This window comes from Aspergillus karnatakaensis (genome assembly GCF_047715665.1).
Source record: "Aspergillus karnatakaensis strain CBS 102800 unplaced genomic scaffold BJY04scaffold_8, whole genome shotgun sequence".
Taxonomy (NCBI): domain Eukaryota; kingdom Fungi; phylum Ascomycota; class Eurotiomycetes; order Eurotiales; family Aspergillaceae; genus Aspergillus; species Aspergillus karnatakaensis.
In genome coordinates, this window is record NW_027395720.1 from 276,855 (window position 1) to 291,939 (window position 15,085).

The 15,085-nt window shown below is 51.2% G+C and overlaps 8 protein-coding genes across 8 annotated transcripts; 3 read left to right on the forward strand and 5 right to left on the reverse strand.

Annotated features, from left to right (window-relative positions):
• The first annotated feature begins 229 nt into the window (after nucleotides 1-229).
• Nucleotides 230-2,265, forward strand: BJY04DRAFT_181038 (Zn(II)2Cys6 transcription factor domain-containing protein). Its single transcript, XM_073710153.1, has 3 exons — nucleotides 230-482; nucleotides 531-875; nucleotides 927-2,265. The coding sequence occupies exons 1-3, from the start codon at nucleotides 339-341 to the stop codon at nucleotides 1,734-1,736; spliced, it is 1,299 nt and encodes a 432-aa protein (XP_073574785.1). The 5' UTR covers nucleotides 230-338; the 3' UTR covers nucleotides 1,737-2,265.
• A 60-nt stretch (nucleotides 2,266-2,325) lies between these two features.
• Nucleotides 2,326-4,388, reverse strand: BJY04DRAFT_232457 (Zn(II)2Cys6 transcription factor). Its single transcript, XM_073719762.1, has one exon. The coding sequence runs from the start codon at nucleotides 4,381-4,383 to the stop codon at nucleotides 2,404-2,406; it is 1,980 nt and encodes a 659-aa protein (XP_073574786.1). The 5' UTR covers nucleotides 4,384-4,388; the 3' UTR covers nucleotides 2,326-2,403.
• A 237-nt stretch (nucleotides 4,389-4,625) lies between these two features.
• On the reverse strand, nucleotides 4,626-6,415 carry BJY04DRAFT_205588 (uncharacterized protein; the record flags this gene model as incomplete). The annotated part of the gene is made up of 7 exons (XM_073713615.1): nucleotides 4,626-5,013; nucleotides 5,075-5,276; nucleotides 5,330-5,513; nucleotides 5,562-5,622; nucleotides 5,673-5,852; nucleotides 5,899-6,133; nucleotides 6,190-6,415. 7 exons carry the CDS (start codon nucleotides 6,413-6,415, stop codon nucleotides 4,626-4,628), a joined length of 1,476 nt encoding a protein of 491 aa, XP_073574787.1.
• Nucleotides 6,416-6,911: 496 nt separating this feature from the next.
• On the forward strand, nucleotides 6,912-7,469 carry BJY04DRAFT_214858 (cytochrome b5-like heme/steroid binding domain-containing protein; the record flags this gene model as incomplete). Its single annotated transcript, XM_073715337.1, has 1 exon — nucleotides 6,912-7,469. The coding sequence occupies one exon, from the start codon at nucleotides 6,912-6,914 to the stop codon at nucleotides 7,467-7,469; it is 558 nt and encodes a 185-aa protein (XP_073574788.1).
• Nucleotides 7,470-7,838: 369 nt separating this feature from the next.
• On the reverse strand, nucleotides 7,839-8,737 carry BJY04DRAFT_214859 (acetate uptake transporter family protein; the record flags this gene model as incomplete). The annotated part of the gene is made up of 4 exons (XM_073715338.1): nucleotides 7,839-7,918; nucleotides 7,971-8,304; nucleotides 8,360-8,496; nucleotides 8,551-8,737. The coding sequence occupies 4 exons, from the start codon at nucleotides 8,735-8,737 to the stop codon at nucleotides 7,839-7,841; spliced, it is 738 nt and encodes a 245-aa protein (XP_073574789.1).
• A 467-nt stretch (nucleotides 8,738-9,204) lies between these two features.
• Nucleotides 9,205-10,965, forward strand: BJY04DRAFT_214860 (uncharacterized protein; the record flags this gene model as incomplete). The annotated part of the gene is made up of 1 exon (XM_073715339.1): nucleotides 9,205-10,965. The coding sequence occupies one exon, from the start codon at nucleotides 9,205-9,207 to the stop codon at nucleotides 10,963-10,965; it is 1,761 nt and encodes a 586-aa protein (XP_073574790.1).
• A 188-nt stretch (nucleotides 10,966-11,153) lies between these two features.
• Nucleotides 11,154-12,957, reverse strand: BJY04DRAFT_214861 (amino acid permease; the record flags this gene model as incomplete). Its single annotated transcript, XM_073715340.1, has 6 exons — nucleotides 11,154-11,544; nucleotides 11,607-11,966; nucleotides 12,016-12,121; nucleotides 12,173-12,362; nucleotides 12,409-12,610; nucleotides 12,665-12,957. 6 exons carry the CDS (start codon nucleotides 12,955-12,957, stop codon nucleotides 11,154-11,156), a joined length of 1,542 nt encoding a protein of 513 aa, XP_073574791.1.
• Nucleotides 12,958-13,314: 357 nt separating this feature from the next.
• BJY04DRAFT_214862 (arylsulfotransferase family protein) lies at nucleotides 13,315-15,053 on the reverse strand (the record flags this gene model as incomplete). Its single annotated transcript, XM_073715341.1, has 3 exons — nucleotides 13,315-14,282; nucleotides 14,356-14,421; nucleotides 14,480-15,053. 3 exons carry the CDS (start codon nucleotides 15,051-15,053, stop codon nucleotides 13,315-13,317), a joined length of 1,608 nt encoding a protein of 535 aa, XP_073574792.1.
• Between the last annotated feature and the right edge of the window lie 32 nt (nucleotides 15,054-15,085).

Below are 15,085 nucleotides of genomic sequence, written 5' to 3' on the forward strand. Positions count from 1 at the left end.
ACGTATCACGGCACAAAACTTCGCAATTAAAGAACTAATCCGGCGTCCCTCTAAGTAGACAGAGGGCTCCCTACATTTCTTTGCTCTTTTTACCGAGTATCAGACAGGAAATTAAGGTTACTTGCCTGAGGCACCATACGAGCTCGCTCCGCCCCTCCACGTGATTTGAATGGTGGCGATGAGCTCGTATTGACCAACTCTGCTCTTCATCGCCCACTTCAACGTCATATATCTAGACAATTAACCCCCCTGTGGAGATCTGATAAACTGTGATACCAGAATAGTGGCGATCTGTTGTCAGCCAAGTTGGTTGAGAAACACCCCGAGCATAAGCAGCAATGCCTGCCGCATCACCCCGCGCATTCCAAACCACATTCCAAATTTCGCTGCCTGATGGGCCCTCTGGAACCCCTTATCATGCGCGGAGGAGTCACAAAAAGTCACGGAAGGGGTGCTTGGTCTGCAAAACACGGAGAGTCAAGGTAAACCCTCGTCATAGCCCTAGAACTACCCAGCCCTAACATGACTAGTGCGACGAACAAAAGCCCAGTTGTCGGAGGTGTATGAACTACGGGGCGTCATGCTCCTATCCGTCTCCTTCAACCTCGCCGTCGCGGACAAGTGGTAGTCCCGAGTCTTCGACTGAACTTAGCAATATGCTCGTCTCTCTGTCTATCTCGGAAATGACGAGCAAGGTGCGAAAGGGGGTAGGTGATGACCTTGCCTTTGCGCCTCGCGTAATCGGAGACTACGACACAGTCTTCAAGCTCGCTGTAGACTCGTTCCAGTGGTTTTTGAGCAATTCATCCGATACCGTCGCTCCAGGCATGATCAAGAAAGTTATGATGAGGGAGATGATTCATGTAGCGTTTGATGTAAGTCTCATTTCCGCATCTTGCTACTCACCCCCCAGTCTGACCTCGTAGAACCCGTATTTGATGTATACACTCCTCGGATGCGGAGTCCTGCATATGAACCGCATGTGTCCACTCAACAAGCCGCGCGAGCTTGCCGAAGCCTACTTCTGGCAGCGGGCGCTAGCGCTGTACTCGCAAGCCCTGCAGAAGAAAGTCGACGAGACAAGCATCGACGGACTCATCTCCGCCTGTATGCTAATCGGAGTGACATCCGTCTGTCCGCCGAATTTTGAGATCCAGGACTCCTTCGTCTTCACAGGGCGGCACAGCGATCTTAACTGGCTTGCCATCCAGGGTGGATTGGCATGTATACTAAAGCATGCGGCAAAGTACGTCCCAGGAAGTATATGGGGCCCACCATTTGGCCGCAACCAGCAGTTTGAAACAGAGCTCTTCAAGTGCCATGTCAAGCAGGGGCGAGAAGGGATTCATCCGGGGCTGGCTGACCTGTGCGAGATCACCGAGACGACGTCGGCCGAAACGAGTCCCTATTATTTTCCATTGAAGATTCTGACACCATATCTGGAGTTGGAAGCGAACGCCGAAAACGCCACGCATTGCGCAACCTGGATGGGTCGGATAGGCCCGGAATTTGTGAATATGTGTCGAGAACGAGATCAGCGTGCACTTGTTATTTTGGCATATTGGATGGGGTTGATGTGTACGCTCTCAGAATGGCAGCCGTGGATTGAGGGGAGGATCAGAAACGAGTGTATTGCAATCTGCATCTACTTGGAGAGCGAGGGGGATCCGATCATATATCCTTATTTGGAATTTCCCGCCTCAGCGGCAGGGTATACGCTGCAAAATTTGCTATAGCTGGCTGGTACGATAAAGTATGCCGGACCAAGGCAAGCCCAAAAAACATCGGTGGGAACAAGACTCCAGACCTAAGAGCGACTTGATCTAGCCGGCCTGTGCTGGGTGGCAGGCGACAAACGATCGATGCTACCTGAGATTGGAGATACAGAGGGTATCCCAGCAAGTCGTCCGGCATCAACTGCGAGGAACACTGCTTATCCGCATCTGTTTCTTTGAACCAATTCACGAAGCTCGCTCTAAGGTCGAGAAAATCTTGCGTCATGGGGCCCTACCTCGAGCTCCGCACTGAGCAGATCAGCGTAAAAGGAACTGTGTAATCTTCCGTGTCGGTGAAAGCTCAGCGGACTATGTTTCGTTCGGGTACGGCCTCACATAGGCAGAGCTTTGCGACTCGTCTATGACTCTGGCAGGACATTAGAAGGAAGCAGCAATTTCAGACTTGTCTTATACATAGATACCATTGTGCTTCTAAACCGATTTTCTGATTATTGACACTCATAATGGTACAGCTCCCAGTATAAATGCACAAAGTATAAAATATTTGTATGGGATGTAGGACTACAAACGTCAAGAGCCAGTCAAGAGCCAGCTTTTCTGTTGTTGAGAAAGCATACTGCAACCAGTGATGTGGATTTGTGAATTACTGTCTTGAAGCGTGTAAATTTTATGCAGAAATCCAAGGAAATCCCGATGGAGTCAACCACTGTTCACAAGGAACATCAAAGAACAAATTCCCCAAATCAGGAAACGCGTCCCAAATGGCCTCTACCTCATTTGCTGATCCGAAATCCTGCTGGCCGGATTCCACACCCATGGTACTCACGCTCTGCTGAATTTGGTTAGAGACCAATTCTGGCAGCAGGCGTGTCAGGTGTTGGATAACTGGATCAAGTATTGTGGCGGCCTTCAGACAGACCGCGCTGCGTGACGCGTTCTGGACAAAAATATTGAAGCACCGAAGCATAAGATTGATGTAGTCAGATTGAGCGCTCAACTGCCTGTTCCCATGGAGAACAAGGAGCGTCGTGACGGAGAAAAATGCGTAGAAAGACCCGAGGCCGTCAACATACCAGCGATATGATTTGAACAGAGGGTCGCAATAAAGCTTCTCAAAATTAGAGAGAATAGCCGATGCCGCGAGCTCGCACCTTTCACTGCTTTGGGCGAGGTTGGACATGCCAAGGCAAGGTCTATGTAAGAGGAGAGCGAGGTGATTGGTGTAATTGGCGAGAATATAGTAGTGCGCTTGATGGTAAGGCTCTAGCTCCGAGAGAACCCTTCCAGCAAAGCGAGCAAACTGACATTGCTGTTCCCAAGCAATCTTTGCATCCAAAGCTGTCATCTTTTGGGGATCGTGCGGAGCTCTAAGCTGGCAGATGTCGAAGGCAAGGTTGTAAAGCCGGAATTTGTAGAGAAGATACGTCATTTTCGTTGGCGGCGACGAAGCGTTGGCCTCTTGGCTAGTTCCATGTGATAGGTCGTCATCCTCTATGTCGGCTGGTAGATTCACATGCGAGTCAATGCGGAATGGCATCAGGTTGCCAAGACAAGTGTTCTGGATCGTGTACAGCATTCGCAAAGCAGCCCAGCACCGTCGACGCTCCTCAGTCTCAATGTTGCTGGTCACGTTTAGCCGCGTTGGGTCAACTGCGCAGCCGATTGCTACCGCGATATGGAGCGTTGTGCCCAGAAGAGACCATGCAGGGCCTTGGGCGTGGTTGATGGCGTATATCAGGAGTATCAAACACTGCACCGTACAGAGGTTGTGCCGGAACATGAAACTATCAGCCACAAGGCAGCGCATGGCAGCACCTCTATATTTCGAGGAAAGAGCGCGAATATTCGCCCCAGGCGATGGGTCACGGCCGAGATGCATCAGTAGCGGGTCGCCATCGTCGAGTGCAGTGACTGACAAACTGAGGATCACAAATAAGAGAGCGAGGAAAGGCAGCTCTGCAGATTTGGGATTCTGTCGAAATTCGTCGTACCTGGCGTGAAACGTCGGGTCGTGTAAAATGTGGAATAATGGCGAGAAGACCGTGAAATAGGTTGCTTTGAGTTCGTCCATCTGGGGAAGAGGAGGGAGAATATCTAGCAGGTCATTGATCACTGTCCCTGGGGCGCCAGCTTGTTCAAAGAAGGGAAATCCGGTCGAGTGAGGGGTTAGCGAGTCATGCATTGCATCGATCAGGTCTGAATCTCCGAGATCATTCGATGGAACGAATCGAACATGATTCGAAGGCGACGGCACCAAACGGCCGGATTGGGGCAAGTAGTCGGACGGGTCGGCAGATGCGCTGGTAACCTGGTCGTCTGTCGTCGGCATCGAGATCGCTGGGCTCGACTCAGGAGAGGGAAGTCGGGCATTTTGACGACCCTCCTGTTGTCGTTTCAGCAGAGCCGAAGTGACGGCGATATTCTGCCTCAAAAGGTCCTCCAATACAGAGACGTTTCCCACTAGTCTTTCAGACTGATCAGGGGATCGGGAGGCTGTATCGTGGGTGTCCTGGCGGAGGAATCGACATGTTGAGGCGTAACCACGACGAAGACAGGTATCGCAGGGGGGGGAATAGCCGGAGCTGATGCATCGGATCTTGCGACGACGGCAGTTTTCACAGCTGAGGGGGAGACGTTTTGAGGTCATGGCTTGATTGTACGGGCGCGAGATGATGGAGGAGACTGGAAGTTATTTAGGGGGACCCAACCTCTTAAAGTTAACCTTAGCCAAGGGGTGGAACTGGTCGAGCTTAGCGTGCGGGGTAATTACCAGTGCCCCCGTAAGGGCTATTGCCACGGCCCAACATCTGAATGCATCCTCTTGATAGAAAATAAATTGATTGGTATCTTAAAGAAGTGCAAGTTAGTCAACTACAGAATACAGAACACTCAGTATGCCTTCTGCATCGGCGCCTTAATCTCCAGCTCATCCATCGCTTGCGTGATGCGCTGTGCCAGTTCCTGACTCGCCGCCATATTCGGCACCAGAAGCTCCTTGCGTCCTGCCTTGTGCACTCGTCCATTAATGATGATGACGTTGAGCTTCGAGTGATCCTGGAGGATGGTAATATCCTCCAGTGGATTTCCATCCACTAGAACGCAGTCCGCGAAGTTGCCTTCTTTGATCTGACCCATCTCGTGCTCGCGCATGAAAAGCTTCGCCACACCGTAGGTGGCTGCGATGATGGCTTCATGGGGAGTGAAGCCCAGTAATTTGGTGAAGTGCTCAAGATCTCGAGCATATGTTCCATGTGGTGTCCATGCGAATCCATAGTCTCTGCAAAATAGTCAGTACACCTGGTGGGTAAGATCACGAAAATGACGGAGGTCGCTCTTACCCTCCTGGAAGAACAACAATCCCTCGTCGATGCATCTCGCGAAGTCCACGAATCGCAGCCTCGAGCTCTTTCTTGTATCCGACCTTCTCGGCAGCTTCTGTTGCGTACCCGAAAGCGCTGGCCTCGTACAAGGTAGCGTACAGCCAGTTGATTGCAGGTACAACTACATGCTGTGATCGCTTCTTTTCGAGTAAATCCATTCCTGATACTGTCAGCTAGGCCCACTACTTCTATCGAAGGCGGAGGAAGGCTTACCAGTCTCATCAATATACGAACCGTGATAGATCACCTCTACTCCATGCTCGACGCATTGCCTCACGGAATCACGAGCTCGAGCATGAGCGCATAGCCTGATTCCGAGTTTATGTGCCTCATCAACACAAGCCTTTGTCTCTTCGTCGCTGAAGTAGCAGTCCGTTGCGTCGCGAATCTCAGTGATCTATCGCTGTTAGTACAGACATTTCATGGACAGACTATGATCACTCACCGACTCGCCGGACATGGACAGCTTTACTTGGTCCGCACCTAATTCAAAATGCTCACGGATACTACTCCATGTTAGTATAATGTCTCCATTGAACGAAGCGAGGGGCTGTACACTTGACGCATTTCCTCGGGCCCGTCTGCATATGCTGTGATTCCGGGTACCAAATCTCCGTCGCGTCGAGCCATTTCCTGGCTGTTGGCGAGATACCGAGGGCCTGGGATGTCGCCTGAATTGATTGAATCTCGAACAACGACATCTAGTCGCTTCTTTGCCGCTGCTGCGCCGAAGCACCTATTGACTGTCAGGCTTGTTCGGCGGGTGAGTGTGAGCTGCATACATTGTGTATCCGGAGTCAAGAAAGCAGCGCGCACTTCGTGCTGTCAAGAGAGTGTGTTCTTCAACGCCTAGCTCGCCTAGTCGACCAAGGTCTCCTCCGTTCCAACTAAAGTGTGTATGGGCGTCTCCAAGACCAGGGATTAGAGTACGACCGTTGCCGTAGAAGACTCGTACTCTAGGGTTCTGAAGTAATTCTTCTTTTCCTGGGACCTCGCCAACGTGTGTGAAACGTTCACCTGTATACAATCAGCAATTGTTTTTCTTATCTTCTGGGAGGCCTTTTTATACACACCAGTGATGAGCACATCACCCCGATACGGCTCCTTGCCAGTGGCATCTAAAATCTGGACATCTGTGATCAGGAGCCTCGACTCTGGGTGAGTTCCTTCGATACTGTACGATTTGGGCTGGAGCTTTTCGTCAAACCTCAACTGGTCGATATACGTAAGATTGCGGGGTGGCCCGTCGTAAGGGAGGAGTGGGTGATCTGGTGAAGTCCAAGTCGTGGTAGAGGCCATCTTGCATGGTCGTTGAAAATATGATACTAGCATTCACTGTTGAAACGCGAGGTGAGCATCAGGCAGAGTTATATATGCGATATGCAGAGGCATTAAGTGATAAGAGGCCAGGAAGCGCCTCTCGGGCTCCCTGGCCAGACTGCCAGACTGCCAGTTGTACTCCTACCTACGCATGCGGATCACCCCCTTTGGATCTCCGCCACTAGTTCAGCCATCAACAACCAATAACGTGGGGATCTCTGTGCGGGCACCAATCGATGGCTTTCTATATCGTCATGTCCGCGCTTCTCCGATACACCGCTGGTACCATACTATCTAGTACACCCCCAGGGGCCCCTCCCTCCCCAGACCTCCCCAGACCTCCCCAGCGCGCCAGCGCCCGGGCCAGGGGAAGCTCGCATTTCCCCAGGTTCTGTGAACGCATCTTGATTTCTTGATCAATTTCACCTTAACCCACAATCCCATTCCAAAAAATACTCTGCAACCGCACATCAATATGGGCTGGCTAACTCTCCGTCGACGCGCCGATGCCCGAAACCCTCCACCGGTACCCCAATCCGAGAAGATCGGCGCCTACAGCGAACACACCGAGGACATCACAAACCCAACCCAATCACCACCGCAAAGTCAGCTCCAGCCACGCTCACGTACTTTTCTCGGCAAAAAGTATCCCCTACACGACCCTTCCATACCAGACTCCGGTCTCCCCTACATTGATTCCAGCATCCTCACGCTCATGGAAAAGCACTGGGCAAAGACCTCGAAAGAATCCACAAATACAACTCCCTCATCTGAGCCTCCTTGTGCCTGGATCGTAGTCGACAGCATCATCTACGACTGCACAGACTTTCAACATGAGCACCCTGGTGGCCCGGTCGTGATTCGGAGTTTCGTCGGCCAGGACTGCTCATGGCAATTCTGGCGATTTCATAGTAAACAGCATATGATTGATTTTGGAAGGGGGTTGCGAGTAGGACGGACGAGCGGGATCAACAATCGCTTCAAGGAGTCGCCGCGGTACGTTGGGTTGAGCAGTCTGGATGATGATTGGTGATTGTATATAGAGGTTGCCTATATAGAGGTTGCCTATATAGCTTGATGTAATAATGTGATCTTAGAGTTCAGCGTAATCCATGATATGCAGATTATAACAGTCAACAATACTAGTAGTATCTTTAATCTTCGTAGGTAAGGGTACAGATGTGATGGTCTTCAGGTATGGGAAGCATCAATACTGAGGCAGGCCCCAGGGGACAGCAATACTCCTATGCTTGTTGATATCTATATGGTGCTCAGCCAGGGTGATAAACTCTGAGAATCATCATTATAGTCCTGTATAAAACTACATAACCCATGCTATCCTCAGAGTCCCTACGCCATATTTAATAAAGATCACCTGCTAAACAGTCTGTAACCTCTCCCTTTAGACATTGCCACTCATTTCAAACACCGGTACCTTGATAGGCGTTATACTGATCCACAGTCCAGCACATCCAGCCCAGACTATCCGAGTTAGCAACTTATCCTTCGCTTCAGCAGAAAACGTAGTACTTACAAGAGAGAAAGCACACCACAATTCCAAACGAATATCCAGCAGTCATCACCCCATCATGACCAACCATAAAGCCACAAGCTAGCAGAAGCAGACAGACGTCCAAAGCCGCAAGATCCAAAAACAGTATCCAGGTCGACCTCATCGCGGCCACTGTGTATAGAACCGTGATAATAAACCACACCCAAAGGTAGATTGAAATTGCCTGGTTGAATTCTGGACCTGGAGCCCCGGTAGCAGGATCAGTGTAGGCGGCTATGATTCCTGATCCGGGGAGGTAGATCATTGCGTAGGAGAGGTTGAAGGCACCATAGGAGGAGAAGACGGTTGCACCGAACTATCGAAACCTACATCAGCACCATACAGAGGAGGCATAAGGAAAAAGATCATACCGTGTTCCCTGTAACAAACTCCATGATCCCTGCAAGAAACTGACAGATGCCACCAAAGAAGACCAGCATACCAACCATGACATTCGGAGCTTGGATTCCTCTCGCGTGGAGGCCGTAGACTGAAATGAGGAAGATATCTGCTCTATTAGCACTTTGTCAATCCTCTACAAAATCAGTTCGAGGGGTTATACCGGCTGCAAAAGATATCAATCCCAATGGAGTAGGGTTTGCAAAGCTCCGGTGTACAACCGGCAAGGGGATCTGAGATCGATCATTGGGGTGTCCGCCAGCTGTAAGAAGACGATCGAGGTGGTTGGAAGAAGGGCCAGGGGCACCATTCTCGGCGTCTTTGTTGGCAAAGTCGTTTTCAGAGGACATTTTGACTGAGTGAGAGGAGGGTCAAGGGTTGAAACAACTAGGAGTGGATAGAGTAATAATGTATTATAAGACCACTCCGTGGTTTGTTGAGATAGGGGGTCTACTTTATAGGGCATGAGGATGCTGAGATCAGGTAGGGCTAGGGTCAACTATAGCTAATTAGCTCATACCTCCCTCCATGAGTATCTCTAGCCAGCTGCAGGGACTCACCCCAGATCTACAATCCACAACTCCGCAACCGATCCAGTCGTAGTAAGAATATGGACGCGGTGTTACGCGGGGATTACACCGAATTTCGGTGGGTCTCGGAGAACAGCGGACTTTGCACCGTCACCAGGGTCGGAGAATCAGCGAGAGGAGATGGTGCGGGGAGCAGCAGAGATAGCATCATCCGTTCCTTATTTAATGGAGGGGCAGCTGGGATTCACTACAGACCACAAGATCTTCATACCTCTTGCATAGTGACAATGGCTTCATCTCACTTCAATTACGTTGCCTACGTGGACCCCACGACCGGCGAAGACCGTATCGGCCACCTTGACTTGGACTCGGAGCAAATCCAGCCCTTGGCTTTTACTTCGGGCACGAGGATTGGCGATTTGTACCAAGTCATTGAAGCCGGTGAGGAAAGCATTGTTGCTTCTCGTGAGGAACCGATTGCTTCGTCCAGCGTCAAGCTCCTTCCAACCATCTCCGGTCGCGATATCCTCGCCGTTGGAAAGAACTACGTCGAACACGCCAAAGAATTCAACTCCTCCGGCTTCGACTCCTCCGACAAGGTTGACCAACCTACTGCCCCCGTCATCTTCACCAAGCGAGCGACTTCCATTATCGCGCACGGCAAAGACGTCCTCCTCCACCCAGGCTTCACGGAAACCCCCGACTACGAGGGCGAGATCGGAGTCATCATCGGCAAAGCGGGGCACAAGATCCCAGAGTCGGAGGCACTGGACTACGTTTGGGGATACACCATTATCAACGACTTCACAGCTCGTGAGAGGCAGCGGGATCATAAGCAGTTCTACATTGGAAAGTCACCGGATACATACTGTCCCATTGGACCTGTTGCTGTGCCCAAGGAGCGTCTCCCGGAGAATCTCCGACTGCAGACTTTCGTCAATGGCGAAAAGAGACAGGATGCTACGATAGATCAGTTGATCTTTAGCGTCGCTAACCTGATCTCGACTCTTTCTCAAGGTCAGACCATCCAGCCTGGTGACACTATCGCCACCGGAACACCCTATGGCGTTGGATTCGGCTTCCGCCCGATGATCTTCCTCAAGCCCGGCGATGAGGTCAAGGTCGCTGTTACAGGCCTGGGAGCCCTCGTCAACCGCATCGCACCTCTTGATGCAGTCAACCCCACAGTCGAGCTTGTCAAGACGAGCACATCCATCCCCGTCGCCAACCAAAAGACCCGCAGCCGCAATGGCCTCATCAAAGTCAACAACAAAGACCTCTTCTACCAATTCCGCGGCCAGAAGGATGGCAGCCCCATCATCTTCATCCACGGTCTCGGTGGCTCATCGACCTTCTTCGCACCTCTCTTCGACAAACTATTCACTACCCACGCTCTCCACCTCACCGACTTCGAAGGCCATGGCCTCTCCCCCACTAGCGCCCTGAGCAGCCTGACAATCGGCTCTCTAGCCTCCGATATCCGCGAAGCATACAAGCAGTCAAGCAACTCAAAGCCAGCCACGATAATCGCGCACTCAATGGGCTGCCTCGTTGCGCTCAAGCTCGCCCTCGAAACACCAGACCTCGTCTCGAACCTCATTCTCCTCGGCCCGCCTCCCTCCCCACTCCCTGCTGCAGGCAGCAACGGCAGCTTCGCGCGCGCCGAAACCGTCCGTACACAGGGTATGACTGCGGTCGTCGATGCGATCGTCAACGGCGGTCTCTCTGCTCGCACGAAGTCTGAGAACCCACTTGCTGTTGCTGCGACGAGGCTTTCACTTCTCGGGCAGGACCCTGAGGGATACGCCAAGGCATGTGCGGCTCTTGCGCGATCTGCGGAGGAGACGCTGGAGGTTGAGAATATCAAGGCTAGGACTCTGATCTTGACTGGTACGGAGGATGCGGTTAGCCCGCCGAAGCTGGTTGAGGCGTACAAGGGCAGGATTGCCGGGTCGGAGACCGTGGTGCTGCAAGACGTGGCGCATTGGCATCTGTTTGAGGATGTCAAGGGGACGAGTGACGCTGTTTATAAGTTCTTGGGTATTTAAGTTATATAATCTAGAATATGTTATACTACATAGATTGGTGGGAATAGAATCTATTTCGTTCATAAAAGTAACATGAGTTCGGAAGTCATTTCATTCGTCTGTTATACAGCCTTTGGAAGCATCATAGTCGTATAAGGTATCAGTACAAACATTGCCCACCCTATCCCCTTCTAAGTTGATAAAGATATCTAAACAATCCACTCCACCAACTTTTTCCACAAACTCTCATCCTTACCCTCCTCTCTAACATAGACATCCGTCTCCAAATCCACCTCATGCAACTTCACCACCTTCGTCCGCTTCACAACTTTCCAAACCAAAAACATGATCAACATAATCGGCAACTCGACATAGAAGCTCACAAAGCTGACTCTGTCAAAGCTAGGGCTGAAACAGCTCCACCCTTGTACGAGTACGATGACGATATTCAGCACAACACAGATCCAAGGCCCAAATGGATATGTCGGATTGCGGAAGGGGAGGAGGTGCGTCTTGTTTTGTGCTGCTAGGGCTCGTCGAAAGCGGATTGAAGTTATGCCGATGGAGATCCAGCTTAGTTGGTTGGAGACGCCGACGATGCTGCGGTTTCATTAGTAACGTTACGCATTACTTTAGTGAAGAGGATCTAGGGTAAGAAGTACTTCTGCAACCAAGTCCACAACTGCCCAGCACCGATGAAACTAGAGCCGAAGCACAATCCACTCACAATCCCTGTGGCGATTACAGCGATCCAGGGAATTTGGTTCCGGTTCAACTTGCCGAAGAACTTGGGGGCGTGGCCTTGAACGGAGAGCGTATAGAGTAGACGAACACCTGCAAAGAGGGCATGGTTACCGGCTGAGAGTACGCTGGTCATAATCACTGCGTTCATGACGCTGCCAGCAGCCTTGGTGCCGGTCATTTCGAATACGATTGTGAATGGAGAGGTCTTGACATCTTTGTTCGTCAGATCGGGATAGTTGTATGGAACATTCAGGCCGATGATCAAAGAGGCCAAGATACTAGATGACATTAATAAGGGCATAGATAAAAGCCAGTGGGGAAACCAACTAAAAGATGAGGATGCGCCAGAAGACATTGAGGACGACCTTTGGAATAGTCCGCGCAGGGTCTTTGGTTTCACCGGCGGTGATAGCGATAGACTCGGTGCCGCCATCTAGAAACAGTTAGTGATCTATGTCCACGCATATTGCCACCTAAAACGTACACGCAAATGCTGCCGTGACGAAGACAGAGGCAAAGCCACCAGCGCCTCCTACGAAGGGTGCACCTGGTATATGCCAGTTCTCGCCTCCTATATAGTGGCCAGTCTCATTACCACCGCAGTTGACGACAATACCGAGAATTATGAAGACAATAATGGTAATGACCTTGAGCACACTCAACCAATACTCAACCTGCAATGGTTAGTATGTTTACGGTGCGTATAAGAGAGGCACTCACTTCTCCGTAGACATGCACAGCGAATAGATTGAGTCCGATCAAAACAGCCCAAAATATCAGACTGAACGCCCAGCCGGGGAAGTTATCGGTCCAGTATTGAAGAATCAGCTGCAGAGCGACGAGATCTGCAGCGGTCGAAACAGCATCGTTGAACCAGTAATTCCAGGTCAGGGCAAACCCAAACGCATCATCCACGAACCGCCTATACCATCAGCATTCGTCAAAAAAGGGCAAGGAAGGGGGGAAGTGGTTATACCCCGCAAAAGTACAGAAACTGCCCGCAACAGGAATGAAAGCGGCCATCTCGCCCAAACTCAACATGGTGGAAAAAACAATGGCGCCGGAGATGGCATAGGCGATGAGCATGGAGGCCGGCCCACCGGTAGCCAGGGCGTTTCCTGTTCCTAGAAACAGACCAGTTCCAATGGTTCCTCCGATCGCGATCATCTGCACCTGTCGAGCAGAGAGTCCGCGGTTGAGGCGGTCATGTTGCACTCGGCTGGGTTGCTGTTCCGACCGCGCAACACTGGGGTGTTTTTCAGTCTCCATGCTGGTAATATCAAGAATTTCATCCAGAAAGGTGGATGGGGTGGTAAAGATAAAGGACAAGCATTTGCCCAGGGTGCCCAGGGTCTTGTCAGTTCTTGGTCAGTAGTTAACTTAACTAAGTGGTGAAGCGCAATCTCAGCCATCGATGGCGTCTTCATCTTTTTTTTTTTTTTTTACAATTTTTTATGTCATATTTTGCCCCGGAATGGAGTCAGCGTTGCATTCGATTAATGATCGTCCCCCACTGAGTCCTGACACTTCCGCCCCACCTCCACCAGAGAGTTCTCAGTAGAATTCATTATTGCTACTGGCTCGTTACTATACAGAGTCATGATAAGAAGACCTGGATGGAGATAGTTACAGCTCGAGCCTCTCTTGTCCCTCAGCCAGCAACATGTGCTGGTCTACGATAGGTAGATGAGAGACATCAGTCAGACCAGTCAGTCCACTCTTGCCCAAGACTCTATCCTTCCCATGGGCCTCGGCCACCAGGGAAATCTTGCTCAGACTGTCTGCAGCTAGATCAAGATCTGTGCGAAACACAGTCTCAAACCCATCTCGCTTTTGCTTCCCAATATATCTCTTCCCTCCAGCCTCTGTATCTACAAGATAAAAGGCCCAATACTTCGTTTCCGTATCTCCATTCCATGAAACATAAACTTCCACCGCTCCATTCACGTTTCCCAACACCAGCACCGCAATCTCCTCGCTCGAGAATCCAGTCCAAGGGTACTTGAATCCGCGATAACTCTGCACATCGTGACTAGGGCTGGAATCGAGATAAGCATGGAAGAGCACATCCCCATCTTCACTAAACTCCGTGATCGCGCCAGCTTGGCCCCAGTTGACAAAGACATTTCCGTTCGCTAGGAACTGCGTATTTCCCTGCGACCCCGCAAAGAGCCCGTCCGGTGGCCAGTACGTCTTGACCTCGGTCACAGTACCGGCGGTATGATTCAACTCAATATACCTCGCTCTGGAGGAGGAAATAGGACCGGGCGCAGGCCGAGGGTGGTATGCATTGTCAAAGAAGGAAATCCGTTCAATCGTTCCGTCGTCAGAGACATACCGAATGCGCGCATCGTGTTGGTACCCAAACTGCACGTTGACTGGGACATCGAAGTCAGATCCATGCACGCCGCCCAATTGCCAGATCACTTCGCCGGTCGTGCCATTGACTTTGAAAATGGCAGCATAGTTCCGTGCTGAAATGAGATAGTTGCCGTCTCTGTCTTTTGCGGCGCTGTTGAGGTGAAAATAGTCCCAGGCGTCATCGGGAAATCGGGCGTTGAAGGGGCCCGTCGGTTCCAGGGGGAGTGCGCTGTCTGTTTATCATCATTGCTTATCATCGGTTAGAATTCGGCAAAGATAATCTTGGTGTCAGAGGGGAGAATGTACACTTCGGCGTGAGGTGTTCAAGACTATACCACTCGAAAATCAACTCCCCGGTCTCCACGTCGAGTTCTATCCCAGGGTCAGCGCGCCGTTACCTGGAGACAATAAGGACGAGGATCAGACATACCCTGAAACCCACTATCAAGCACCCACCCCTGTCCTTCCTCTCCGCCAAACTCTGTCAGGTCCTTCTGCACAGGAACCGGTACTTCAATCAGGACGTGCTTTCCATCGTCAACAACCTCAAACTCATGCACTGATACGAGCTTATGGCCTGCCGCCCTGAGGACTTTCTCCGTCTCATATCTGTCATTCAAAATTGCATGATTCCCAACACTACGCCCATGTCCTTCAATTAACAGACCCTGTGCAGCTCTCAAGACCGGCTTGCCGTCGATTACCGCCGGGCCAAAGTTTGCAACATATCCGGCAAAGTAACCTGCGCCAGACCAGACCAGGTCTCCGTCGGCGCGGAGGATATAAGCGGCTGGCTGGGCAGGGCCAGAGGAGGTGGGTTCAAAGCCATGGTAGGGAGATATGAAGATGTAGTCCTGCGATACTGCCGAGGGGTCCGAAGATATGGTAATGTTTAGTTTCGGTGGTGTGAGGTCGGGGCGGGACAGGTAGGTGGGATTGAAGGTGGAAGTTGCGAGGGTGGTGCGAAGGGCTGTTACTATTAGGGCAGCTTTTGAGAGACGCATTGTGATGATAGAGAAGCATCTGCGTCTTTACC

Excerpts from the sequence above, each read along its gene's own strand:
- BJY04DRAFT_232457 (XM_073719762.1), bottom strand. The coding sequence starts at position 4,383 with ATGACCTCAAAACGTCTCCCCCTCAGCTGTGAAAACTGCCGTCGTCGC.
- BJY04DRAFT_181038 (XM_073710153.1), top strand. The coding sequence starts at position 339 with ATGCCTGCCGCATCACCCCGCGCATTCCAAACCACATTCCAAATTTCG. Across the intron at positions 483-530 it reads GCAAAACACGGAGAGTCAAG|TGCGACGAACAAAAGCCCAG; the intron begins GTAAACCCTCGT and ends TAACATGACTAG. Across the intron at positions 876-926 it reads TGATTCATGTAGCGTTTGAT|AACCCGTATTTGATGTATAC; the intron begins GTAAGTCTCATT and ends CTGACCTCGTAG.